Source organism: Aythya fuligula, chromosome 4 (assembly GCF_009819795.1).
Source record: "Aythya fuligula isolate bAytFul2 chromosome 4, bAytFul2.pri, whole genome shotgun sequence".
NCBI classification, from domain to species: domain Eukaryota; kingdom Metazoa; phylum Chordata; class Aves; order Anseriformes; family Anatidae; genus Aythya; species Aythya fuligula.
In genome coordinates, this window is record NC_045562.1 from 27,738,407 (window position 1) to 27,766,250 (window position 27,844).

General features: G+C 38.3%; 1 protein-coding gene across 2 annotated transcripts in view; it reads right to left on the reverse strand.

The window, feature by feature from the left end:
- KLHL2 (kelch like family member 2) overlaps positions 1-27,844 on the reverse strand; it is a 56,240-nt gene that overhangs the window by 16,555 nt on the left and 11,841 nt on the right. For both annotated transcript variants that reach the window (XM_032186864.1, XM_032186865.1), the window contains one exon: positions 5,967-6,129. In XM_032186864.1, the coding sequence (XP_032042755.1) occupies positions 5,967-6,129 (163 nt within the window). The remainder of the gene's footprint in view (positions 1-5,966; positions 6,130-27,844) is intronic.

Sequence of the window (27,844 nt, forward strand, 5' to 3'; positions counted from 1 at the left end):
ATAACATAAGGCAGTGGTCAAGAGTGCCTTATAACCAGCCTTATAGCAGAGGGGTAGACACAAGCTCTGCCAACTTAACTGGCAGAAGCTAAATGCTGCAGAAGCCAATTTTAAAAAATCTGATTTCCTTGTCAATTTTATGCTTAAATAACTGCCTTTTAGAAGGCCATGAAATTCATAGCAGCCAAGGTAACCGAAGCATAGCAACAGACGTTGCTACTCAGAATAGAATTGTAAGAAAGATTCTGCTAAACATGTCCTTTAAATCTCATGAGTACAAATGTACACTAAAATAGTCTGCAGAAGGCGCACGTACTTCCCAAATCCAGTCAGGGCTCAAAGTTTTAGCCAGAGCACCAGAACACCAAATGCAGCATCCCACAGTTAAGTACAATATAGCAATCCGTGCTGGTGCTAAGGTTCCCTACCAAAGGTTTCTGTGACCTCTCAGCATGATGCTAAAAGCCAAGCAGCGCTGGTCACCAAGAGACACTTCTTCCACAGAGAATCCAACCTTTCCAAACCCAGTGCGTCTATGCAATTAATGAAATTACATTTATCAACTTCGCCTGCAACGAAAATGCATTTCAAGAGCTAAGTTCTGTGTGAGAGCTCTAGTGCTGTGGTGCTACAGACCACATTTGTAGAGCTTCACAGAGTTAAGTGAAATATATTCATAGGATTACTGGAAATCCACTTTATCTTTTCACAAGATTACAGAAGACCTCTTCTAGCTAAAAGCATAATGAAACATTACAAAAAATTGAATAGAACAGAAATATTTTTAGCATATACGATGACAATAAGCATTTCTTCTGCTTCAGAGTACCAGCTGGCTTGTGGGGCTGTCCCATTAGCCTTTCCAGTTTTATCCCTAAGTCTGGCATGACCTAGAGAGGTGTGGAGCTACATTTCCTCTCTCTCTTGTTAAAAATCATTTGAAAAGACATTGAGATTGACTCCAGTCCAAGATGGCATAGCCCTTTTAATTCTATTCTCTTGTAGCTCTCTTCCATTTTAACTGTGGATTAATCATGTTCTTCCCTTAAGATTTTCTATTTAGCATTTCTACTGCTTATGTTACTTATGAAATTCCTGGAATCAAACCACTTTCCCTGATTAAAAAGCTTTACCAATCTATCTTGAGGTTATAATTAACATTTTGACAACTGTAAAACACACCACAGACAATTCTTAATTTGTGAGCATGCCCTAAGACTACCTAAGATATATCACAGGCTAAAACTGAGAACAGATGCTTACTAACAGCATTCGTGCCACATTCTCTTAGTAGAAATCTTCGCAAAAGAAAGATCTCAGCTTGATCTATTGCCCACCTGTGGAAAAGGTGCAAGACCCAGAGTAGGACTGCACTAGGGAACGTCACCAGAAGAGCTGGCATCTCAGAAAGTTTAATTGTAACAGAAGTCAACTCGAAGAAATTGGCATGAAGTTCATACTATTTTCAGCTCTCTCAAGAGGCATCAGATACATATAAACGGCTCCCCTAAATTATGCAAATCCAGTAGTCTGCTACAGGAGGACCAACCCCACCACAGGACTATGAAGCTCCAATTTTAATGGAATTTGGGTTTCACTCCCACTGGAAGGAAGCTCCAGAGCATCTATAACTTATCTACGTTTGCATCAATTTGTTTTTATGCCATCATTGTCTATTAGCCGTGTCTAACTGCCTCTTTTTCCTAAATATAAAATAGCAAGTAAAACAAAGAGTGGAAGAAGTCAAAGAGCCAGGTGCTTTTCGTTTTCTATTTTCACTCTTCTTTCAATCGATCAGTCCCCTCTTCTGTATTTATTCTAGCTTCTGTAACCTGTAATCCTACAGTGTAGGCTCACAGGAGTTCAGCTGTCTATGACACAAGGTCTGATTCTGAAATGGCACAGCCACTTATCTTTGGCTTAGACTTCCAAGAAGAAAAGTCTTTAAGTTGTGAGAAAGAGCCTTGACAAAGTACACAGAGTTGCTCAAGAACAGAGGGAAAAAAAAGATGCTACATGTATGATGGCTATGATGGCATTTAGATGCTTGAGAATTCAAGAGGGAAAACATTAGCCTAAAAAGGGATACAACTGTTTGTTGATAATTGAGGGTTACAAGTTGTACGTAATTCCCGTACTCTCAAACATGTATAACAAGTATTGCACTCATGGTCTCGCCAATGTCTTAGGTTTTATATTTTTATACAGTGATCTACGTAAATATTAACTTCAACTACTAAATTGAACAAAGGTAATTTAAAAGAGAAGCAGTTTAGCAGTTGTTAAGGCATAGTCGGAGTAGAAGTTGGAACAAAAAAATAAAATAAAATTAAGCCACTGTTATATGAAACTGCATTCCCTGAAACATTAGCTATCTAAACTTTAGCTAATAAATGTAAGCCTGGATTCCTATTGCATAAAAGATCAAAAATATGACAGCCTTTTGCAGTTGATACGGTGTTACTCAAAGGCAGAAAAGATTTAATTAAAACCTTTTGCATAATAGTCTAAAACACAGTTATCACAGAAAGTACTGAGTTGCATCTACACTAGAACTTCTCTCCTAAGACATGCATCGCAAAATTTAGTCCTTTCAAAAGCAACCTGAATAGCTCTTGAATTGAGTTTTAAGGTTCTTTTGTATTTTTAATTGATATATAAATAATTTGAATACAATTTCACTGAGTTAAAATAATGAAATATTACCGAGCATGGCTGATTTGCATTCCTCAGTTTCACATTTAAGACAGCAACCAAGAATTCTCTCAATGGACACCTAATCATACTGCATTTATTTTTTCCTTAAATATCAATTCTTGATAGAGAAACTATAATCTTCTGAAAGTGAGGGCAAAAAAATCTATACTGGAAAACAGATTTTCTTGAAATTAAGGCAATTGTAAACATTCATCAAAATCATTCTTTTTATGAGGTCTAAAATTACTCATGACAATAAAAAGGCTATTATTTGGATCTGGACATCTGAATTAAGCACTTAGTACTCTATTCAAGGAAAATTGTCATTTTAAACTCTGTACTAAGTTGTTAATTTTGTTAATTTCTCATTGTATATTTCAGAAAAGCTATGAAAAGCAATATAGTCTTTTTTTTTTTTTTTTTTCTTCTCTGCAGCATTACCAGGATGATTTGTTGTTTTTTTTTTCCTTCTCCTTTCTGTACTGCTCTCATACTAAGTCTGACAGACTGCTAGGGATTAACGAAGGCAGGGCAGAAAGTGCCAGGCAATGAGGTATCTCACACCCTAACCATGCACAGTATATTATCTTAAGAGTAAGAACAGAAAGTGCATTGCTTTAAAATTCACCACACGGATACTGCAAAAACACAGTAGGAGTGGAGCTGGCAGCTCATGGTATGGACCAGCAGGACTCCAGGAATATGACTATAAAAAAGGAAACATATATGAGGAAAGTACTTTCTGGAGGAATCCAACAGAAATAGAAGATGGTTTTATTACAGAGGAAAGAGAAAGAAAGGTTAGTTCCAACCATAAAAGAAGTAGGAGAGAAATACAAGAGATACAAGTGGAGGTAGTGCTACTGAATTGGAAAAGGCAAGGGTGAGAGGTTGGAATTTTATCCGGAGGGGTGGGGAGAAGGAATACTGCAAAAGTAATACAATTATCTTAGCAGACAGAGAGGAAGTTGAGGCAGAGGTAGATTTGCATTGCAACAAATGAGAAATTTGACATAGTACAAATTTGGTGAGGAGGGAAGAAACAAAAAAAGGGAGTAAGTAACAGAGTAGTTGAGAGAAAATGGCAGGGGAGAGTTAAAGTTGTTAAGTTCACAAACCTGAATGACTAGGAGAACACTGAAGTCATCAGTGAGTGGAAGACAGGGGGAAGGGAAAGATATTTAGATGAAAAGCAATTCAATTTTGCTGAACCTGAAGTAGGAATGAAATATCCAAGAGACACTGAAAAGACAGGAAAAGATCTGTGACTGGACAGATAGAGGCATACCTGAGAACAACTCTCAACCTCTGACAATCCATGATTTCTGAGTTAGCAGCATATTCTAAAACAAATTTGTCCTATTCTTCGAATATTCACTCCTGTTGCTCTAATGAAAATATACTGCTTTGCTAGCTACTAAATTTTATCCCTATAAAAGGGTGTGTTTTTTTCACCATAAAAAGCTTCCATTAAAAATTAATTCTCCTGTGTAATGTCTTCAGTCTTTACTTAAACACCAAGACCCCAAGGCATTCTACAGTGCTACTTAAATTAAAAAAAAAAAAAAAAAAAAAAAAAAAAAAAAAAAAAAAAAAAAAACACTTAAAAAAATGTTAAAACTGTTATGCTAAAAATTCACTGCTTTGTGCAAAGCTTATACAATGGCTTTAAGGATTTGTTTGTGGGTTTTTTTTAGTAATCTACATTATGCAACCTTTACTGGTGTCATAAGCAGTTAAACAAGGGAATCCAGGTGGATTAGATTATGTTAACAATTACTGATTTGGTAATACTTTCTCTGTATTATCACTTTCCAACAGCAGAAGATGTATTTGGAAAGTAAAGGAAAAAAAATGATTTTAGTCTTCACAGAGTCATAGAAATGCAAGCTACAAAGCACTTCAAATCATCTAGATTTGCACACAGGTGTGATCTAGATCAAACTAAATCTGATGTTGGTCTAACCAGTTCTTTATAGCTTTCCAACAGCAGAGAGCTCATAACTTCCATAGACAGCTTGCCTGATCAATGTTACTTTTACAATAAGATTTTTCTTAATGTATGAAACTACTTTAAGAATACCTCACAAATGAAGCTTACTCATTCTCATCTCTTTACGTACTGGAAGATTTGTGTTCCTTCTCATACTCCTAGCCTTTTAGTTTCTTGACTGAATGGACCCTTTTCTCTCACAGTCTTTGTCATAGGTCAGTCTGTTTTCTTAATATGTTCTTGTTAGACTTCTTTGGATTCACTTCAGCTTGTTTGCATCTGTCTTAAAGGTTGGTTCAGCATTTTTCCACCTGAGGCCTCACCAGCATCAAGAAAAAGGGAATAATTATTCTCCCTTGTCCCTGCAACAACACTTCTGTTAGTTCACCAAAGAATCAGAATTGCTTTTTTATTAACAACGGCAAGCAAAATGAGAACTTAATTTTGAAAATGTGAAGACTTGACATGAGCTAGTCCTCTCACAGATATGACAAACAGCCTTTAAGATGACAATAGCAATGTACTTTTAGTAATAAAATTAAGAATCTAAGAACATTTTTCAGCAAAGAATGAGAATCAATGACAAGTGTTCTTCAAAAGCAAGTAGAAATTAGACTAATAAAACATTTTGTTGGTTGAGCTATATTATTACTTCAAAGACATACCTCTATCCACGTTGTGTCAAGACAGAAGAATAAGATTACAGGTACCCTTTATAGTAGGAAATTTGAAGTTTTGGGCTAAGTAAATAGGATTCTCAAAAGACAAATTACTCAGGACATAATATTGGTATGATATGTTTCTTGACAGCGTCTACTTAGCCAGTAGAGTACAGGGGCTACGGATAGCTTTCCCCCATGCCCTCATCTTCTTTCTTCCCCCATGTTCTTCCAACAGTCCTGAAAATCATAGATGGAACTTTGGTTCTTGGCAATTGTTTCTCTAGTGCCAGAATTTTAGTTCTTCTTTCCTGCTTTCTCCCCTAAACTATGGTGCAAAATTTTAAGCAGGCTGGATTATTTCTGGGTTACAAATTGCATGGTCCTAATAGGCCATGAAAATACTGCCCCTATGTGCAGTTACTATAACCATGTTTCAGCCAGCAGACTTTCCTTCTCTGACAGACATTCATATCAAATGCACTCTTCAGAAGATGCATACCTGGATGAAATTCAATTTCCTTTGGGCAAGTGTGGGTGGATTGGTATGGAATCCGCATGTGTGTGTAACCCCCCACACAGATATCGATCTAACTTCTATGACAATGATAACTTGCCTGCATATGTGTTGGCCTTGTTCAAGAGATCTGTGCACGCATGCATGTCAGCAAAAGCACGAATTCCCAAGCAGTTGACAGGATGAAGCTGGGATTCCAAAAATTCACAGCAAGTCCTTTTCACATCTTGCAGTTGCAAGAGACCAGCTGCTGGGAGCAGTACCTGAAAGAAGCGACAGGTGTTTAATATCTCAGTTCAGTTCTGACTTGATACAAGAGTATTGGTCAACATTAATAAAAATAAAATAAATAAATAAAACAAAGAGAGGAAAATTTCAGAATCACAAGACTCAAGAACTTAAAATCCAACACCAAAATTATTCACGTCTCTGCAAATGCCATTTAAGATTTAAAATCATAAACATCTCTGTCACCATGTTCACTGGAAAATCATTCTATAGATTACAATTCTCACACATCATGTAAACCCTCCACAGTATTTACTCACAAGTTCCCTAGTTACTCTTCCCAACACTCCTCATTTGCACCTCACCTTCAACCCTTCAACACTGGGAGGGTTCACTTTCTTAAAACCAAAGTTTTCTAGACCATGATAGTATACTTGTTTGCATGCAAGCACGGGACATTGTCCACATTATTTATTTATTTAGCATCAATAATAAGCATATTTATGCAACTGATTCTAACAGGGACTCAATTCAGTTTTCAAGGAAGTCCAAAGAATGACAATTCTGGGATTTAAAAGTCTGAATATATAAAACATTTCACAGCTCACTGAAAGTCCATACCAGCAAATAACTAGTGTAAATGGTATATTTGTCCTTTCAACTTTCAGAAAGAAAGTGAAAAAGGAAGGAAGAATTTCAAGAACAGTACAGCATGCATTTTATTTGACCAGTAAAATTTAAACATCAGGTTTATATGAAATATAAGTAAAATTTCCCAGTGCTAACTACATCTTTTTCTTCATAATGCTTTTATTTTTGGTGCCTTTGACAGTTACTTTAACGTTATTTCTATGTTAGAACATTCAAATATGAAATTAATGTTAGTTTGCATCTTCAGTGGATGACAACAGGAGAGATTTGAACCCAAGTCTTGCAATTTTTTCTTACACACAGAGAAAACATATACTATAGGGTTGCATCAATAATAAGCCAGCAAAATATACACCAAAGACAATGGCTGCACTACTCTTGTTAAGTATTACTTTTTTTAAACAATTACCTGGATAGAATTAAAAAGAGTCAGGCAAGAACAAAACTGGATGATCAGGAAGAGAGCTGGAAGAGCAGGGTAAAGTAAAAAAGACCTGTGTAACTCATACTAAATGCAAGTGGCAGAATATACATATAAATTATTGCTCTTGGGAACAAGTTTTAATTTTAGTAACTGTCTGCAGAATCAACTATTTGCCATCATCAAGGACTATATGATAATCTTGCAAAACTGAAATCTGTTTTAATATTTTTTGCCGTTCCTCTCCCTTCAGCCTGCCATACATGAAGCTTGCTTGAAAACCATCTTTCTGTTCCACAAAGTATTAACCCCTAACTTGAAGCAATAACCTGCTATAGCCAAATGTGTAAAACAGGGGAGATCAATGTAGACTGCAAAAAGGAAGAATATCTTTAATGAAGTTTGCTTCAGGTATCAACTATTAACAAAAGAAATTAAGGCAAAAAAATGTGACTGCACTGATACACCACCAGAGGGTGGTGAGGCCTTGCAGAGAGATCTGGACAAATCAAGAGAGCTCGGACAATACCGACAGTATGAAGTTTAAAAAGAGCAAGTGCTGGATTCTGTACCCAGGAAGGGACAGCCCTGGCTATAAGTACAGACTGGGGGATGAGAGGATGGAAAGCAGCCCTGAAGAGAGGGATCTGGGGATTTTGGTTGATAGCAAGTTGAATACGAGCCAGCAGTGTGCCCTGACAGGCAGGAGGGCCAGCTGTACCCTGGGGTACATCAGGCATGGCGCTGCTAGTGGGTCAAGGGAAGGAATTGTCCCACTCTGCTCCATGCTGGTGTGGCCTCATGCACTGTGTGCGGTTTTGAGTGCCACAACATCACATATAAAACTGTTAGAGAGTGCCAAAAGGAGGGCTACAAAGATAGTGAAAGGTCTTGGAGGGGAAGATGTATGAGGAGCAGCTGAGGTCCCTTTGTTTTTTCAGTCCAGAGCAGAGCAGGCTGAGGGGAGGCCTCATGGCAGCCTGCAGCTCCCTCACGAGGGGAGCGGAGGGGCAGGCGCTGAGCTCTGCTCTCTGGGGACAGTGACAAGACCCGAGGGAATGGCATGGAGCTGGGACAGGGAAGTGGTGGAGTCACCATCCCTGGAAGTCTTCAAAAGACGCTTAGATGTAGAGCTTAGGGATATGGTTTAGTGGAGGGCTGTTAGCGTTAGGTTGGAGGTTGGACTCGATGACCTTGAGGTCTCTTCCAACCTAGAAATTCTGTGAATCTGTGATTCTGTGAAATAACTCTGACATCAATTCCTGGCTGTGTAAGTGGATTTAGTAGAAAAATATATAGAATAATCAAATCAGTAAAAGAAATAGAAAGATGAAATTTGAGAATGTTATGCAGAAAATAATTTAGTATCTCTATGCATAGTCACACTGAAAAGCTTGCTTACTAATAAAAACAGGAAACAAATGCTACAAGAAAGTCTGTCTTAATTATGTGAAACTTAAGTCAGCCCTTAAATCATGGTAATTGAGTTTGTAAAGTTATAGATTTAAATACATTTTAGCTATCAGATGATGACATATTTTAGTCTATAAATACATGTATGTACATTCCACTAGTAAGAAGGGAAAGACAGACAAGGTGCATCAAATTCAGCCCCATTGAAATTATACATTGAGCTTTAGTTACTAGGCAACAAGAGCTGTGATAACATCCAGCTATTTCCTTTGGTACTACTGAACCCCTCAGCCTGTACAACCACCTGCATTTAAAACAGCTGCACTGCAGGTAGATTCACTCTGCTGAAGGCTACCAAGCTACCGGGGGGCAGGGGGGGAAACACTCCTCTACTCCTCTAAAACATACTAAAAATATATTAAAATTGCAGTATGGATTAAACTCAGCTGTTGCTCACTCTGAAGTAGTAGGTTATAGCTCAGCTTTATTTCCAAAAATAGCCAGTAGGGGGTACCCTAACTTTCCTGTAAAAGTCAAAAATACTTCAATATGCATACTGCTTCGTACTGCAAGAAACACAAGGGGAAAAAAATCCTTTCCAATGGCTTGTTCTATGAAAAAAAAAAATCTTGTCACAGTGGTTGCTTTTATAATCAGAATAACTGAATAGATTATTATTACAGATGGCAAATAAGAAATCATGTATTCTCTTCTTTGCATCAAAGTAGTAGTGATGAATCTTGGAATGACTGCTAGATTTTCTAGAGCATATCATTTAACCCTTATAAGCCTCTGATGACTTTCCTGATCATCTCCTGATTCTCCTTTCTGCAGAAAGGCTCCTGTTCCCAAGGCTATGTGTACGTGGCACTACAACCACTTTTCCAATTCCACTGAGATAACAAGGACTTTGACCAGGTAGTGTGTGGTATCCTGTGTATTCAAGAGAGATCCACGTAAGGCCCAAAACTTTGGTCCCTATTTTCACTGGAGTATTCAAGTACTTCAAAGTAACTCATCTATGTTATCAACCTGTTTTTGAGGCTGCTGCCCTCTCTTGTGGCCCTTCAGATACCTGCCAGGATTCTGATGAGGGCTGGAGTACACTGATGTTGCCTGCAGCAATTCTCCCTCATCTTTTTCCAGTTCACCCTCATGTGGCTGGATGTACTTACCTCATGTGACCAAAATACAAATCTATTGAGTTCTGAGATGAGGAGCAGCTCTTACAGGCAGGCATCCATCTAGTTATTTGTGACCTATCGATTCAAAAGGAACATATCTACAACAGTCTGGGAGATACAGCAGGGCTTGTGTGACTAGCCAACAAACCTCTACCATGGAAGAAGGCTCAGAGGAGATGGATAAGAGCAATGAGTTCAGCAAAGAATGCAAGGAATGACCGCCCAGTGCTGTTAAGCAAACTGAACTTATCTCAGCACAAGGTGGGGGTAACCTCTGTTTTCAGAGTACAGCTGTACCAGTAGGTCATCAAGTCATGTAAACAGCCTTCCTTGAGATAATTAGTAGAGAGCAATCCCTTTCCCAGCTAGACAGCCCGGCAAAGCAGAGGAAGTATACATGTAACTCATTCCAACTGTAATTATAAAAACTGCATAACCAAAAAAATAAAAGACCTCTGAAGAAAGCAATAGGCTCGAGCTGGCTTTAACCCCCGTATTCCTTCCTAGTGACTGGGGCAACCCGTCATGCTGTGCATGCGCATTAGGGAGACCAGTAATGGGAGTCACATTTGTACAGGGATCTAACTGTATACTGCAGTTGCTATATTGTACTTTTGTTCTGATTTCAGTATGCTGCTGTCTGTCTGCTAAATCAGTAGCACGATTAACCCCTCTCACATGGACTACCTTAAAGAACCTGGTCAGAGTACTGAGCTGTGACAGCCTTCCACACAGCTTTGGCGTGCCTCCACACCAGACAAGGGGGTTTCTCCTGCCTGAAAGCTGCTGGATGACTTATTACAGGCATCTCTTCACAGCATTTCCACTTCACGACATTCAGTGCTACGCTCCACTTCATGCAGCCCCCAGCTCCCAAAGTAACAAGCACAAGTTGGCACTGCTTTACGCAACAGGTGCCTTTAGTATCTGTCCTGCTAGGTGACAATGGAGGAACACTAGCTTACAGGAACAAGTCCAGAGGAAGGGGCCACCAAGACAACCAGGGGACTGGAGCATGTGGTATTACAAAGAGAGGCCACCAAGACGACCAGGGGACTGGAGCATGTGGTATTACAAAGAGAGGTTCTGAATTTGTTTAGCCATAAAGGAGAAGGTGGAGGGGGAGAGCTTATTACTGTCCAGAGCTGTTTAATGGAAGGGCAGAGAAAACAGAGCCAGGCTGTTCTTGAAGTTGCACAGCAATTGCACAAGAAGCAATACACGAGTGAGAAGTTATGGAAGTCTGATTAGAGAAAAGGAGTTAGGCTTTTTGTTTGTTAAGCCACAAGAGTGATTAAGCTCCAGGACAGGTCACCCCAACAAGCTGCAGAATTTCCATCCTTAGAGATACTCAAAATACAGTGGAAAGGTCCCTCTGCAATCTGCTTCAGCTGGACCAGCTTTATAAATAACAAAGTTCAATGCAAAGTGAAATTTAAATTGAATAAAGTTTTTGTTGTTGGTGGTTTTCCTCTCTCTGCTGGTTTAAATCAATTTGATACAATAATTGAGTAATTGGGCTTTTTTTTTTTTTTTTACCCAACCCATGCTCTTATCTTTGCATTCATCTTTCCAATAACAGATTATCCTGGCGTGCTGTGCTACCTGCAATAGAAAGATGCTTAAGACAAGATTTTTATCTTACTATTTTGAGATTTCCTGGAATTTCCTGGAGGTGTATTTCATGAATCCTTGCCTAAATTAAAACTGATACCTGACAATGATGCATTTAAAGAATATAATGCAGGTTTTGGGAACAAGATCGTATTCTTTTCACGGCATAAACAAAAAATTTCTCAGAACACTGTTTTGCACACAAATAAGCCAAAAAAAATCAAACCAGCTTATGACTAGAGAAATGAACAGTGTGCTGTTTAAAAAAGAAAGAAAATATTTTTATAACATGCAGAGGAAAAAACACATCAGTAACATTAGGAAAGAGAATAACCTAGGAAAGCAAATTTTGTGGGGGGTTGGACCCGATGATCTTTCAAGGTCCCTTCCAACCCCTACAGTTCTGTGTGATTCTGTGTGTGAAATGCCTGAGAATCCAATCACAATACAATGCAACATACAAACACTCAAGACAGAGAGTTATATCCTTGTTAATTATAGATATTCCGTATTTCCAGTTCTGACATTAAAATGAAATCAAAGGGCAGCAGTTATGTTAATACAAGTCATAAAACAAATCTTGAGGAGATACAGTAAAATGTAACATGTATTTCTAGGGGTTAAATACCTATTTCAGCTAACTAAATTCCTGAACTTCCTGTTTGTGCCATGGCACAAGGAAGAATGAAATTAAGAGATTGGTCAGAGATCATCAAAATTAGCTGATTATTATTATTATTCCTATCTCAATGCATCTGTAATATAATTTAAACTGTGGTTTGTAACAAATTAGTTAAATTTCTAGTGAAATAACTCTGTGCTGCATTGAAATTATGCTGCTTATGAGTATGTATATAAAACCACTAAAAGATACAAATATTTTAACACTTGCATCCGTGGGATAAAATGTAGAAGTTCCAATTTTAGGAAATTCAGCTCTGCTAGCATTTTTACAAGGACAAGATGTGCAAGTTAAATGTACTGTTCCAGTGTTAAAATACACACAAATCAGATGCTATACTGGATTTTAAAATGTCCATGAGCTGCAAGTTTAGAACATAATGCCATGCATCTTATAAAATATATCTTTAGAGTCTTTGAGTTTATAGGCTATTGTGCAGTGAAGACTTGGATGTGCAAATTTATCCTTTATCTTAATGAGCCCAATCCAATTAAAAATACAGGTGTGGGTGGCAGTTTTATAGCATCAGAGGAAGGAATCAGACTCTTAATTGAGATACAGTCCTGTTCCTTCACATTCCCTTAGTACTAGCTACATTATTGGCAGAGCACTTTCAGTTGAAAACAAGCAAACAATCAAGATAATGGCGTATTTTGAATGAACGAAATGATCTCTAAAAATACTAAGCAGCTCCTGACTTGGAAAGTAGTGTTAGAGATTAAAATGGAATGTAAAATAAAAGTAACTGCTTTACATACCTGCTATTTAACTAGCATCACTGTCTGTACTTAAGCATCCAAGACAGTTACAACCACATGCAGTTTACAGGAAGTATCTGATTTGCTCCAAAACTGACTTTAGAAGAGAAACCACTTGAGAAGATTAGTCTGAATTAAATACTAATTATTATTTAAAACATTTGTGGGGGGAGGCATTTTGTTTTGTTTTGTGGGGTTTTTTTGGTTTTTTTTTTTTTTTTTTTTTTTTTTTTTGAGGGGTGTGGAAGTTTGGGGATGGATCTGGGAGGATGTTCTGGGTTGCAAAGTGCAGACACGATTCACAAAGCAAACAAGGTGATGGAAGGGTCACTTTGATCAAGTAATGTACTATAATTAGTGGTGCCTATCTGATCTACAAGGGAGAATCATGCTGTCATGTTTGCCTTGAGGATTTTCCTGCATCACCTTTATCAGAACTGTGCCCAAACCACCACATAAAAACATATTTTGGCTTAAGTCTCAATGCAAGAGATAGTTATGATGGTTATTTTTGTTAACAGTGATGAGCTTAGTCTTTCATATCATCTTCTGTTAAAAGTTTCTCAAAATAGGGTAGCAATATTGTTCCACTTCAAGGGAAAAATTCTTGAACCTAAAATATTTTTAGTTAGAATTTCAGATTTTTCTTTCCCTCAGCCTCAGACCCCACTGACAGATACACTGCGCTTGGTTATAAAGAAAAGATCACTATGACAAACACTAAAAAAAATTCCCTAATTACATACATTTTCTTTTTACATTACAGGCAGACTGATTTGTAACACACAAGGCTTGTTCTCCTATCATAACTGAATATTTGCCAGCAACCTTGAAAGAGGAATCAAAACACCATTTCCAAACGCTAAAAAGCCTGGAAATAAACAGCAATGTAACTGGGATAGTAGATTATGAGCCTTTGCTTTCTCTATCTTCTCATTTTCTGGTACAGAAGATGTATCCATACCACTGATTTTTGTATTAATAGAAAACTAGGAAACTAAGACCAACAGAAATAGCACCAAGTAAAAATACTGTGCATGCATGGTGCTTATCTTTAGTACAAAAACTGAGACAAGAATAACATCTAATGTGCAATAAATGGCCCTTTCAGTAGATTCAAAAGATATTTGATTGCACTGAACTTTAAGCATTAGTTATATTTTTATATTTCGAGAACATCTTTTACTCATCATTTAGTTTCTTACAGCAGACTGTATTTATAATCTTCTAGAAATGTCACAAGGGAATACCTTCTCAAAAAGGAGTGTTTCAGTGACAAAATTCATAATCACTAATCTGGATGTTGTGCTTCTAAGATTCATGTATTTAGGGGACAGAATTCTCCAAGCAAATGACATCTCTAGCCTCCCATGCAAACTTTTTTTTTTTCTATATGAAGTTTTAATGCATGATTTTCATGATTTAAAGCATAATTAATTTCCAAAAACCCAAACATTTTCAAGAAAGTCTTTATTCCTGCCTCCACAGATTTCATCTTACATGTAGTAAGGCACTGTTGAACACACGTGCAAGTGAGAGAGGTCAAACATGCACTCTCTTCTGTAACTGGTTTCATTTACTCATAATAAGCACCTTGCATTTTGCATGGAGGTAAATGGGAACACATGCTTTCATTTGCATAGAACGCATTAAAGAATGAGCAATTGCCCTCTACTCTTCAAGTTGTCCAGGGCTGTCTTTCAAGTTTTGCAGCAGGTAGCTTTATTGTCATCATTGGAAATAGATACACAGGTGCCTATAGCAAAGGTCAGAGCTGAGATGAAAGAAGCTGCTTTCATTCAATGCAGCATAGAAGAACCTAACACAGCCTAGGAACATGATGATTTTGAAGATCATAGACACAGAGAAGTTGCACAAGCTGTTCTAAGAAAACAGTTTACATACAGAAGTTCTTATTCATTAATACCTAGTTAAAGGGCAACCACATTAGAGAGGCAGAATGAAGGCACCAAGTTCAAGAATCAGAAAACTTGTGATCTTGGTCCTGACTACTTCTGACCTACCTGGTTATCACATCTGTTTCCCTTCCACTCTGCAACACCCCTCACCTTTCTTCTTTTGGGCTACAGCAAACTTACAGATTGTTGCTATAATACTTGTTATAACAGAATCCCGATTCTAGCTGTCCATAAAACAAAGCTAAAATGTTTTTCAGGCTAACCTAAAACTTCACAATTTTGCAGCTAAATGGATGTTCAAATGATGGATAAAATTCCTGTCTTAAAAAGAAAAAGCAAGGTATCCCTCCCAAGTCTACTGCTTGAAAACATTATATATATATATATATTTATATATATATATATAAACTCTCTAAGTTTCCTTCTGCATGCTCTTCCATTTGCATGTTCTTCCCACCCTACTTAAGACATTTTTAGAACACTAACATCTTTCTGGTGCAGAAGCTGAGCACTTTCATTCAGTTCCAAGCCCAATCTTACATCATGTTAACACAGAAAATACAGGGATAACTATATATTAGACCAAACAATAGTCCATTCATCCCAGATAAACTACGAACATCCATCTTCATCCACCATCAGAGCAAGGTGCATGAAACCCCACAGGCTGAAGTAAATCAGCAACAACAAAGAACATTTCCTTGAAACATAAGGAATAGCTTGTTCTTGAAGCACAAGGATACATCTCATCTTTTAGAACATTTTAAAGCCAGTATTTCTTGTTAAAGCCAAACTTCACTTGAGAAAAAACGGCAGCATTCAGTGCTTCCAGGAAAATAAACATAAGTGCTTCAATGGGACAAGAGCCTGGTTTTCCAAATTTGTAAGAACACAGTAAGAGATTGTGGTGGTGACTACAGTTCTTGGTGGTGTGTCAGGCACACAGGCTTCTTTTAAGATGAGGGGAGGAAGAGAAGATAAAGAGGAACAAATCGCAAAAATTTGTCCTTGTAACAATTTTTGTCTACCCCTGCCAAAGCAGTCAGGGATCTCACCCAGTCTCAGCTGCACAGGAAGCGAGTTTGGCAGCTGCCTCAAGACAGAACCTGTTATGTACTCCCTGCCTTCCCTGATACGTGGCTAAACCCAATATTAACGGGGCTGGAAAGCAGCACCATGCTGCTTTCCATCATCACTTCCCATCCCTTCCTCCCTCTCCTCTTTTTCCTTCCGAGGAAAAATGGAAGAGGAAACCTAGGAGGAAGGAGCGTAGAGCAGGTGAACCCAATGCAGAAGCAGACCTGCTATGCTCTCACCTAATTACACAAGGAAACTTCACCAATGAAAACACCAGCTTTGAAATACTATCAAATGGTAACCCAAGGTCCACAGGTAAGGTACATTATTTCCAAACCGACCAGTAGAGCCAGAAAACCACACCGCTCACATTCTGCATCTTAAGCAGCTCCTCTCGTATGCATTTTGCAGCAACAGGCTCCATCCATTAACCACCCGTTGTTTAAGCATGCCAAGTAATAATACGTTAAGCACGTTAAATAACAACAACACGTATACACACAAATGCTTTTGTGCATTCCTTGCTAGGTATGCTAAAGAAAAACTTGTTGCCTTTCAGCATAAGTAAGTAACTCATCCTTTTACCATTAAAAAGGATGAAGTGGAATCTTTGAAACAGATTTTGGAGGAAAAATACTGAGTCGTCCTTTAGTCATCTCACAGTCACACTAAAAAAGGCCCGAATTCTCTTCCTCTCCTAAATGATAGCTTTTCCGTGCCTTTAACAGCTTTTTAAGCCTAATGTGTTATTTCTGTCATATGTCAGACCATCCAGCAAAACATTACAGGTGAGAACACTGATTTATACGATGCACACAAGCTGCTACACCACTTTGTAAGCTTCTTTTTAAAGCCACTATTTCACAACGAGCAGAAGCTTTTCTGAAGTGGCTAGAGTATGCTGGTCTATTCCGGGAAAAGTTGTCAATGTAGAACACAGCAACATGTAGAAGTAATTCAAACTTCTCTTTCCATGCATTACCTTACACCTTCCAACATTTAATTTGGTCTGCCATCATGCTAGTCCAACATCTAGCTGAGCTAGAAAGAAGTGAAATCTGTTTTTGTCTGGTCTTGGAATATCTTTAAACCAGTTTATCATCTGCATCTTTTGCCTCTCTTAAAAAACAATTAAAAATCTATCCTTCTGTGGACACAATACAACCATTTTGATACAGTAAAAACCTAGTATTTATTCCTATCTCCTCCTGTGCTCCCTAGGGATTTTTGATCTATTTATTGCTCATCACATGACAATTTAGGAGGGACTACAACTAACCTGACTTTCAGATGCCTTTGAAGCAGTTATTTCAGGACCAGTCAAAGAACTCAAACCTCACAGGAGGTTTATAGGAGCTATGCACAACTCGGAATTTGAAAACACACATAGTTTGAAATTCCTTCATGTTACCTGACATTAAGCAAAAAAACACCTTGTAGTCCCTCTAATACTCGGGATCACTAGTGGCATTGTACTGATTTACTAAGACATGAACTGAAACTGTAATGAATAGCCAGCTAGAAAATAAAACATTTCTATGCAATCTCAGCCACCTCACTTTAGAGATTTTTCCTTATGGGTATGGCAAGAATTTTTTTAGGTGTCTGTAAAATTATTTTTGTCCTAGTGACCTGATGTTCTTACTCATTTGCTTCATTCCCCACCTTCTGACCCATTCTCTCAACCTATCCTTGATCTGTAAGAGCATGCACCTTGCACAGTCCACTGGCATAACTGGGACTTTCTACCTTAATTAGTTCTTGGCACCTTGCTCATGCATGGCCCTGGCAGCCTACACACTTTCTAAATCACTCATTAAAGAAACAATATGCAGGAAATGAACAGCTGTTCTATTTAGAGCTGCAGTGCTGAGTAAAAGTGTTTTATTATTTTTATAATTTAAATAAAACATTCCTGTTTAAATCCCTCAGTAACTTCCCCTTCACCTCCCACAGGAATCAGAATCACATGCTTCTCAAAAACAGGATTACAGATCAGTATCTGCTCTATCATGTACTCCCTGTCTCAACCCCACTTCTGTCTCACCTCATCACCTCCTCCATGAGTTTCTGATTCATTCCTTGAATCCTACTTAGACCTTTCTGACAAAGCCAAGCTACAAGCCTCCTCATCTTCTCTGCCCAAAAATCTCTTTTCCAAATAAGCAGAAACAGGTGTTTTTTTTTCCCTGACCCTCAAAACACCTTCTGAAGAGAACAAAGATTTCAAGATAGGGAAACTCTGTGATTCAGCCAGTAAAATTGAAATAAGATTAAGATTTAAGATTCACCTTTATCTCTTGTGCTACATCTCAGTTCTGTTTGTCCCTTATGCGTTTCTTTTTCACAGCTACAAACTGTGATAAGACAGCTCTGATTTCCATCCAGGTTTCTCTTCATTCTTCTAAGGCTCATTCCCTTCTACCCACCCAATCTTCTTTATGAACAAAGTTCTGGGATCTCCCATTCAGCCAGATAATAGGAAAAAGAAAATGTTATAAAAAGATTCATTGGCTGGAGAATGCCAGCAAGATGTGAATAAAGCATTACTTAGAGAACAGAGAAATAGCAGAGGTATCTAGAGGAAATAAAGGTCAGAGATGTAAAAACATGAATATCTGAGGGAACAGCAGATGTCATACCAGTATAACACCTGCTTTTCCTGGTTCTCATGCTCCTGTCATCATTTATTTCTGTCTTAACCAAAGTTAAATCTGTACAGAAACAGCAGTTGCCTTCTCTACAAATTCCCTTTGCTCCTTCCCTCCTGGAACTTCAGCCTGTCATCCATAACTAATGAAACAAGGAGAGGGAACAGCAAAGAATGTTATCAATAAACGAAGAAGCAGGAATTATGAGCTGGGGGTGGGGGGGAGCACTTGTTGCACAAACTGGAATGTGGGAAGGTCTTCTCTAGGTCCAGCACCACAGTGCAGGAAGTGTTTGTTGCACAGTCGTGTACAGGAGACTTTGAGGGAATACAGTCCAACTGACGACAGAAGTGAGGAAAAGAAAGGGATCGAGGTGGTTTTGGAAAGAACAAATGAGACCCCCACTCATATGGGGCACGTAGGGAAAGCAAGGATCCTGGGCCAGGTACTAGATAGACCAAGTACCTTAGCACAGTTACTGGAGGGATGCACACACCTGTGAAGTTGTGTCCAAGGCTAGGGCTGCAGGCCTTGAGGCTCATGTGCCCAGGTGCCAGCACTTGGAAAGAGCCAGGATCCACCAGGGACAGCTACACTGAGTGTGTAAGCCAGCTGAGGGGTAAGGGTGCGTTTGTGTACACGTATATATGTGCCACTAACAGACCTTCACCCTTCATCAGCCAAAGTTCTCCGTGGGTGAAGCTTTTGGTGCTGCCCGTGCTCGTGTGAATGCAAAATATTTCTGCCTGCATTCATTTCTGCAGTTGGCCACGCAGTATAGAAGTATGTCTGTATCAAAAAGACATGCTCAGCCTCCCTGCTGAGGGAGGCTTGACCCTGGGGACATGGAGGTGCAGCAGCCTTACTACCAGATTCAGCAGGCCCCAATACCTTCCTATTGCGAAGTACACAGTGTGCTATCCATCCTCCCATCACGTCACCAAGGGGAAAAAAAAGGAAATGTTTTAGCGGGACATCAAACATTTATCAGCATGGTGTGTGGCTCTGGGGCATACCTTCAGCCAAACCAAACACACCAGTTTTGCACTCTTAGAAAATAAAAAAAAAAAAAAAAAAAAAAAAAAAAACATAGGAAGGAGAGTGACAATATGTATACTGCAGAATAGATAGGGTTTATATAATAAATGAATACTGTGCACGAGAAACCAGGCAGCTTCTACTCTACACATACATAATAGTTAAAACCACAAAAGATATGCTATGGGAAAAAAAAAATGTAGTCAAAACATACTATTCAGTACACATTTAAAAACTGACATAGAACAAAATATTAAGGTTCCCCACAAAGCTGTTTGCTCAGTATTTTACTCAGCACAAGACCACAGCTCTTTTATGCAGAGCTTACTCACTTAGAGCACAAATTAATGAAGCTTTTATTGGTAATAAGATACACCTGTAGAAAGATCACCATTCTCCTTTCCCTTCCCTCCTACACGCACTTTCTTGAAACATAGCCACATATGAGCAAGTGAAGAATGCATGGTAGGATTTTTTCACTGCAAAAATTAGCTCTTTTACTGCTGCCTAACTTGTGTTACAATACGTACAAACTCCAGAAATGTGCCTGTCCCTCCTCCAGCTAAGCCACATACTAGTTTTGCCTCCATATTATTAAAATCCTCAAAGCTTTTGTCACAAATACAAACAAAATGGGTCAAAAGAGGTAACCAGACAACTGCTTGAGGCATAACATCTAAAGTATGTATAAAAGCAAAATACAATGGTGCTGGTACACTTCCGAGACGGCCAAGACATTTAAAGAGGCATACTGTCAAGTCCAACATTAAATTCTTGCCCACTAAAATTTAAGGTTTCTATTAATAGATTTTGTAATGAAACTCATCACGTGGTTGGATCTAAATGCCTCTGTGCAGTGTAAGCTATCCCCTAATGTTATTAGAACTCTGCAGGCATAAAATAATAAAAATGAAAGTCTAGATTGTTACATAAAGAGAGGTTTCAATCCACTTCAAGATTAAGTGATTTTATAATTCAGTTTTAATCATGAAGTCATTAATTTTATAAAATATTTTAACTTGAACCACTTTGGTTACAACATTTTCTAAATTGCAAGAATTTCCAGAATTTAGTAGCAATACCATCACAGCCATGATAGTCAGAAAGACCAAAAGCCTGTTTATTTTTAAAGCTCTGTAAAATGATCCTATAAAGAATTCTATCTCTTCCTAAAGCTTCAATACTACTTGTGTCAAGTTCACCAACAAATAATATCTTTTGATACTCAATAGCTCTATTACATAAAACTCCATTTAAAAGAAAAATACTTTCAAGAATCAGTGGAGTTGCCTGCAACCACAAGAAAAAAAAAAAGGGGGGGAGCTTATTTATGGACAGAAAGCTCTAAGTCACCATTGAGGGAGTGTAAAAATGATGGTAAACTGAAATATCATGAGGAACAGCATAAAAAAGGTTTCAAGATCAAGTCAAGCCCAGCAAACACCCACTGGTGCAAGCTACGGAACCTGAGGGAGCTGAGGATCACAACTAGCTTTGCAATCCACTCAGAACCAAGCAGGATTGCAACCCATCACATCAAGGTTCAGTAGTTAGCACCTAGCCATTCATATTGCGTTGGTGGGATACAGGGGGAGGAGGGCTGGTTTCAAACATTTTACACAAATTATCACCTAAAAGATTGTTAAAGGAACACTAAAGATGTCTCATCATTCAAGAAGTTGAAAGAACCAGTCTAGATACCTTCTCCCTCTGTCCTTAAGATCTCAATATGTGCTGCTGTCCTTCAGCCTTCCCTTTTTCTTTCTTCCCAAAATGTTCTCCCAAGGGCAAAGCCCAAGAACTTGATGAAAGGAACAAGCAGTAAAGCTGGGTGACTCTGCACTCTAGGACACAACAGTCTTCAAATACCTGGGTGCTATTAAGAGAAATGTTTGGTATTGGCATTTCTGAAGTTTAGCCCTGATTCTAAGTTGATGGTCCAGTAGCTGAAGCAGTAGTTACAGACAACGGTGTTAATCGCACATATCTGACAGAGATATTTCATCTAAAAACAAAAATAACGCAACTCACAATTTAGTCAGAGCATTAACGCTTATGCTTGATGAGACGTGGTGTGCCTGCACCTCATTTATAAAAGCTGTATCTTGGAAAAAAATATCTCCTACCTACAGGAACTAACAGAAGAAGGGCCCAGGTATATGATTTAACACTTGGCCCTTCACGTTAGCTAAAATTTTCCACATGTACTTGCTGCAGGGGTGGGTTGCAACATTCAGGATGATTATCACATCTTTAACAGGTTAAAATATTAGAACAATATTTCATTTGTGCCAATTTGGGGCACCAGAGCACAGTACAAAAGACCACTTTTGTTTGGGTGGTGATGACAAGCCACACAGTGTGACAATTCCACATTTCATGTTATTTAACCATACATGGACGTAAAAAAACATTTTAGAGCAACTCTATCAATTGTCATCAGCCAAATCTGTCCAAAATGTTATGTTTACAGCACATTCAATATCACTTCAGAAAAATAAACCTATATGAACAGCTTGAAAAATGGCTGTATAGTCTTAATGAACATTTGGCCTAACAGTCTGTCTAAAAAACTGTGTGCTGAGAGTTACTGTCAAGTCAAATCCCCAGCATAGGAAACACCAATTGACAGATTTCAGCTCAAAAGATGTTGCCAATGATACTTTACATTACAGTCAGAGATATTTCTATAAAAAAAAAAAAAAAAATCTAATGTAACTACTGACAAAGAAATCAGTGTGATACTGCTTCACCTTTTCTGTTGCTATTTCAGGAGGGCATGAGAAACAGATTACTGTAAATGCACTCACTACATAAAATGTGTTCTTTACAAGGAAAAAAATCACTGTTTTATTCAATAGCAATAGTATTTTCTGACCAGTAACTTCATTCTCATTTACAAGCACGCCAAACTTAGCAACAAGCCTCTTCAGAAAAGCCCTGCTGGCTCAGAAAGATGCTCGTGTGGCCCAGGATGCTGCTTCCAACAGCAGCAGCTAAACAAGAGGAATACACAGCCACAGGTTTGGCTGTGCTCTGTTCTCATCACAAAACATTCAAGTGGCATTGCTAGAAATGCTTTGGAAGCTAAACCAAGATCAAAAAGTTGATCAAAAAGGTACTGTGGAGAGAGACGTGATGGCACTGTCTTAAAAGATACATCTACTTGTATTCAATTGATAAATAATATAGCCAAGACTTCGAGGGGAAGTCCAAGTATTGCCTGAAGAATAATTTCGAAATGCTGTCACCAAGTAATTGTGGTCACCAAACAGAGGCAAATTGAGGTAAACAGAAAGCCTTTATCAACAGCCAGCCTGCAAACCTAGGTGATACCAAATTTAACCTGTGGTACAACAGTTTTATTAAGTTACACGCATCTGTTAGAAGACTGACTGTTTCGAGCCAGGAAATTTGCTATCATTACCCACACTGTCATCACCAAGCCGCACTATCTAGTGTATAACACTCTATTTGAAAACCATTCAGAGATTGCTGTTAATTCAGGATAAGCTTATCTTCAGCAGTACCACATTTCAGTGGTGTGCCTGACTGGGGAGGTGTTGGACCTATATAAATTGTTGGTCTTGGTGACATTCAGAGTGTTAATCACGACCTGTAGGGATTCACTTACAGCATGATCATCAAGATCACAATAATTCCCCTCCTTGCCTTTCTTAGGCTCCTAAACCAACTGCAGCATTTTTTTCCAGGCAACTCTTTCATAGGCTCTCTAAAGGAGAACAGCCAAGTTCCTGTGGAAGCAGTTTCAGCATTCCCTTGGCTCAAAGCAGTTACCATCACACGCATTTATATATATATAACTATATGTATGGCAATATATTTAAAACAGAACCTACCTTATGATAAGATTGAATGAAAGCTTCACAGCATTCAGTTCGGTAGAATGAATATTTCTTTTATCTCTCCCACCCACTTACACAGCAGCAGGCACACTTCCAGGACACAGAATGCATGTCTCTGTTCAAGCACCTAAATGAACTCTCTCCTCTTACGATGCCCAGTCATGAGTTTGTAAAGGACAGGCAGCCTTCAGTTCTAGAAAGGAAAAGTTTACCTCACCTAAACTGGAAAATCTGCTACTTTCAAAAGAAAACTGAATATAACCCTTTGGAAGGTAATGGGCATCCATTCATCTAATATGGGAAATGAGATGCTCCTCAGTATTCAAAGGGTATAATTTAATGGCAGGCTTTAGAAACTCTTCAAAAACATTCAAAGTTGGGTATCTAAAACAACTCTAATTTCAAGAAACATGCAGCATGTGTTTTATGCTCTAACATCACAATGCTGCTAACTTACAAAAAGACTGCTAGTTTAATCACCAGTTTGTATACACGGTATCTCGTTTGAGGATAAAGCTTGGTAAGCATCAAAATATACCCAGAAGTATTTTGACTCTGAGCTCAAATACAGAGACAGTCCTGCTCTGAAGCCCACTGGAATTTCAACTATACTAATTTGATCGGTAAGCACCCAAAGACTAGCAAATACAAAGTAGAGTAACACGAGTCTTACAAACTCTCTTATATTAAATCATTTTATATTTTGTTGAAGGTAGAACCACAAACAGCTGCTGTTGTGTAACTGATGTGCCATAATTTGTTGAACTGGTAATCCCATTGTGATTACATTGCCCAGAGAAGCTGTGGATGCCCCATCCCTGGAGGTGCTCAAGGCTAGGCTAGATGGGGCTTTGTGCAGCCTGGTCTGGTGGGAGGGGTCCCTGCCCATAGCTGGGGATTGGAACTGGATGGGCTTCAAGGTCCCTTCCAACCCAAGCCATTCTACGATCCTGAGCCCCCTTTTGAATTAAAATCCAAAAAACTGGTGTATCTGTCCCTTAGTGGAAAGGGTACTGAAGGAGGGAATCCAAAACCATCAAAAAAAAACAGGTTTAAGGAAAAACACAATTTTGTGGGCCATTTGGATATTCTGGTAATACAGCAGTTTCAGAAGAAATGGTTAGTCCTGAAACAGAGATCATTTTTGCATGTCCAACCCACATAAAACTGTAGGTGATGCATCACAAACAGATCACTTCTAAATATAAAAATTTATTCTCAGTATTTTGACCCTGAGTTATCCTAATGTTCAGACGAACAAACAAGGAATGTAACACACTGCACAAAATTTTATTTTTGCCTTTCAGTCAGTACCCAGTAAAGATTAGGCACGGTAAAAGTAGTACTGTCCTTAGAGCACCTCAAGTGAAGTATGCTGGAAATTCTCATCACCATGCCCTAGGACACAATATGAAGGGACGCATGCCTTATGCTTCAGATGGCAATCTGTGCACAAGCAGTTGAGAGTTATAAAGGAAACATACATCTATACTGTGTGTTCATGTATTGGCAATATATATTATTCAGGAAGATGTAATATGCAGGAATTTCTTCTTATGTTCCTGCCCTGATATATTTGTGCTCGGCTTACCCTAGGTGTAAGGCTGACTAAAGACATGCTGAAATGCATAGTGTGGGAGAGTTACTCATGCATGAGCTTCTTATAGTAACTAACTCCCCCACGTTGTGCACTGCATGTAGTTAGTACCTATATGGGAATTGAAAAAATTTCATGTGCAAGAAAGTAGATTTGCCTTCTGAAAACATTAAGTTTTATGATCCCTTCTTAAAACATGAGTATGTGCTACAGCATCAGGTCTGACAGTTAATGCCATTTCTGGGAAAAAAAGGAGAACAGAGTTGAGTATGTAAGAAAATGTGACATAATAAGTAAAAATGACAGAAACACTGGTATAGCATTATGCTAAGTGAGTGCCATTACTGAGGAACGATAAAATAAGTAACTTTAAATGAAGGACAAATCCTAGAATAAAATGGAGAACATACATCTTCTTCATATACCAGCTGTCTAACTGTTGGGGGTGTGGGGAAAACTGATTGACACTGAACTAAGAACTGCAGAAAAGAACAACTGTTTTCTTCTACATTTAACTTATGTCGGAAATAATAACCAGTGCTGAGGGCCTCCTCCAGTTTGATGCAGTAAGTGAATGCATTTTTCTCCTCAGTCACTGATTACACCTGACTTTTCTAGGTCCTTCTTGCTCAAAAACATACAAGTGAGAACAAAACAGTGGGGAACAAAAAGAAGGGTTCTTACTTCGAACTTTGAAAGAAGCGTTAAGGGACAACTCTCCTGTTCATATCTAAATCAAGTAAGGTATTAATGAAAGAAGCTTCTCATTACTCGGCTGTTGACAAAGACCAGTGAGATTGGCTACCACTAAATATTCATAAATACACAGTGTAACTGTTTTAGTGCCAAATTCTGCTTAGCAATTCTGCATCACTTAGATGTGAAGTGTTCACACCCTTTTCAAACATCACCTATTAGAAATGAATTCAACACTAATTCTTACTACGTGTAACCCGAAAAGGCAGAGTAACACACTTGAAATCCCATGAAGGATATCAGAATGAGAATCATAAGCTGCTACCTCTAAGCTGAAGCCCCAGTCAAGCACATTAGCAAAAATACAAAGTGAGGCATGGCATCTTAGGCTATCATGGAACTATATTTTCAACAAAATAAATTCTGAACCAATACCTTCAAGCAATACATTTAGAAACAAAATTGAGCACTAAAGCATGTAACATGTTTATGGAGAGAATACAACTTCAAGTGAAGCCTGCGAGTCTGTGCTAGGATTCAAAGTTTTCAGAAATTCACAGTTTTCCCACCTTGACTTTCAAACTTGAGGAAAAAGACTTGCTTCAGTGTATTGGTGTTTTGCCATTGTGTTTGTTCCTGCCATAATGCAAATAAACAGTACATGCTAGCACTAATAAAACAAAGATGATGAAGGTGACACAGGAAGGAAAGTTTTACATTCATTACAATATTACAAGTATATTTGATACCAACATTAAAACGCAACTATATTGCCATAAATCCAAATTCACTTAAAAGCTTGACTGTCTTCCCAGTACTTAAGTAACCACAAACTTGTAATATCCCTCACCGCACCATATTATTTATTTTACCAACCTCAAAATCATTATTTATCTTCAAGGAGCAGATAATCTGGAGCTATGAAAATAAAAGCCATATCAGACTTATGAGTTTTAAACCAGGAGGTTTCTGGTCTTGAATGGGTCTTGTATGAGAAAGAAAGAGAATGCTGGCTTTTATTCCCCATGAACAAAGAAGAGCTATCATTGACAGTATCAGGTTAAACTGCCTCCTCCTAAGCAATACCTACAGCCAGAACACAGTAGGTTGCCTCTGAAATGCAGTGTGATGTTACACACCAGAAGTACCAGATTACGGCCATTAAGATGTGCCAGCAAGACAGAATATTCTGCTTTAAGGATAAAAAGCCAGCAAGATCAAGCCCAGAAGATCTACTCAGCAACCTCTGACACCTTTGGATCTCGCTCAGGGTAAAATAGGTTTGTACAAACACTGGATGGGCAAGACACAGCATAATTTCAGAAAGATTTTTCACTACATATAGCCATCATCAGATCAAAAGTAAACAGTTCTTTAAGAAGGTAACAAGTTAACCTTATGGTATGATCGAATACTTAGAAGGCTTAGGAGTAGGATATTTTGAGTTAGTAGTATGAAATCCCATTTCTATGTCTTCAGTCAAGCACAGGTATAACTAGCAGTGACTCCATCTGCTTCGGCAGCCAAGAAGCTATTTATTTCAGCCTAATGCCCACTAAAAAACAGTAATTTCAGAATGCACAATCACAACAGAAGTTTTCAATGGCAAATATAGCAACATTATTCATGCCCTGCAAGAGCAACAAAATGACTGCTAGCATTGAACAGAAGCAGAAACACGGGCATAGAAGCAACAAGAAAAACAGAAAAATTAAGTATGTCACCTGTTATGTAACTACTTTTAAACTTACCAAAAAATCTAAGCTGAATCTCAGAAGGTAGTGGAAGTAAAATCTACCTTGTCTTCAGGATCTGTGGTTAGAAAACATAAGCTCTGTTTTTCTAAGCTTATGTTTGTTCAATTCTAATTGAAGTTTTAGCTTTTGGCACAGCTGAATAGAAAAACTGATTAGCTCTACTTGTGTGGGATGGGCAAAAGCCTTCATGCTAGATATTGGTTGATTTAAAAAAATAATCAGAACAAGCTAAAAATTCCTGCATGACAGGCCATTGGCAAGGTACAGGATTGAGCAGGAAAGAATAATTTATTCTGAAGGCTAGCCAAAAAAAAATCTGACAAACGGAACACTAATTGGACTACATGTTTTACATTTAAGAACAAATCTACCTCTGTTTATGTAAATCACACTAAAGTATCAGAGAGAGGCTGGTACAGAGGTGGC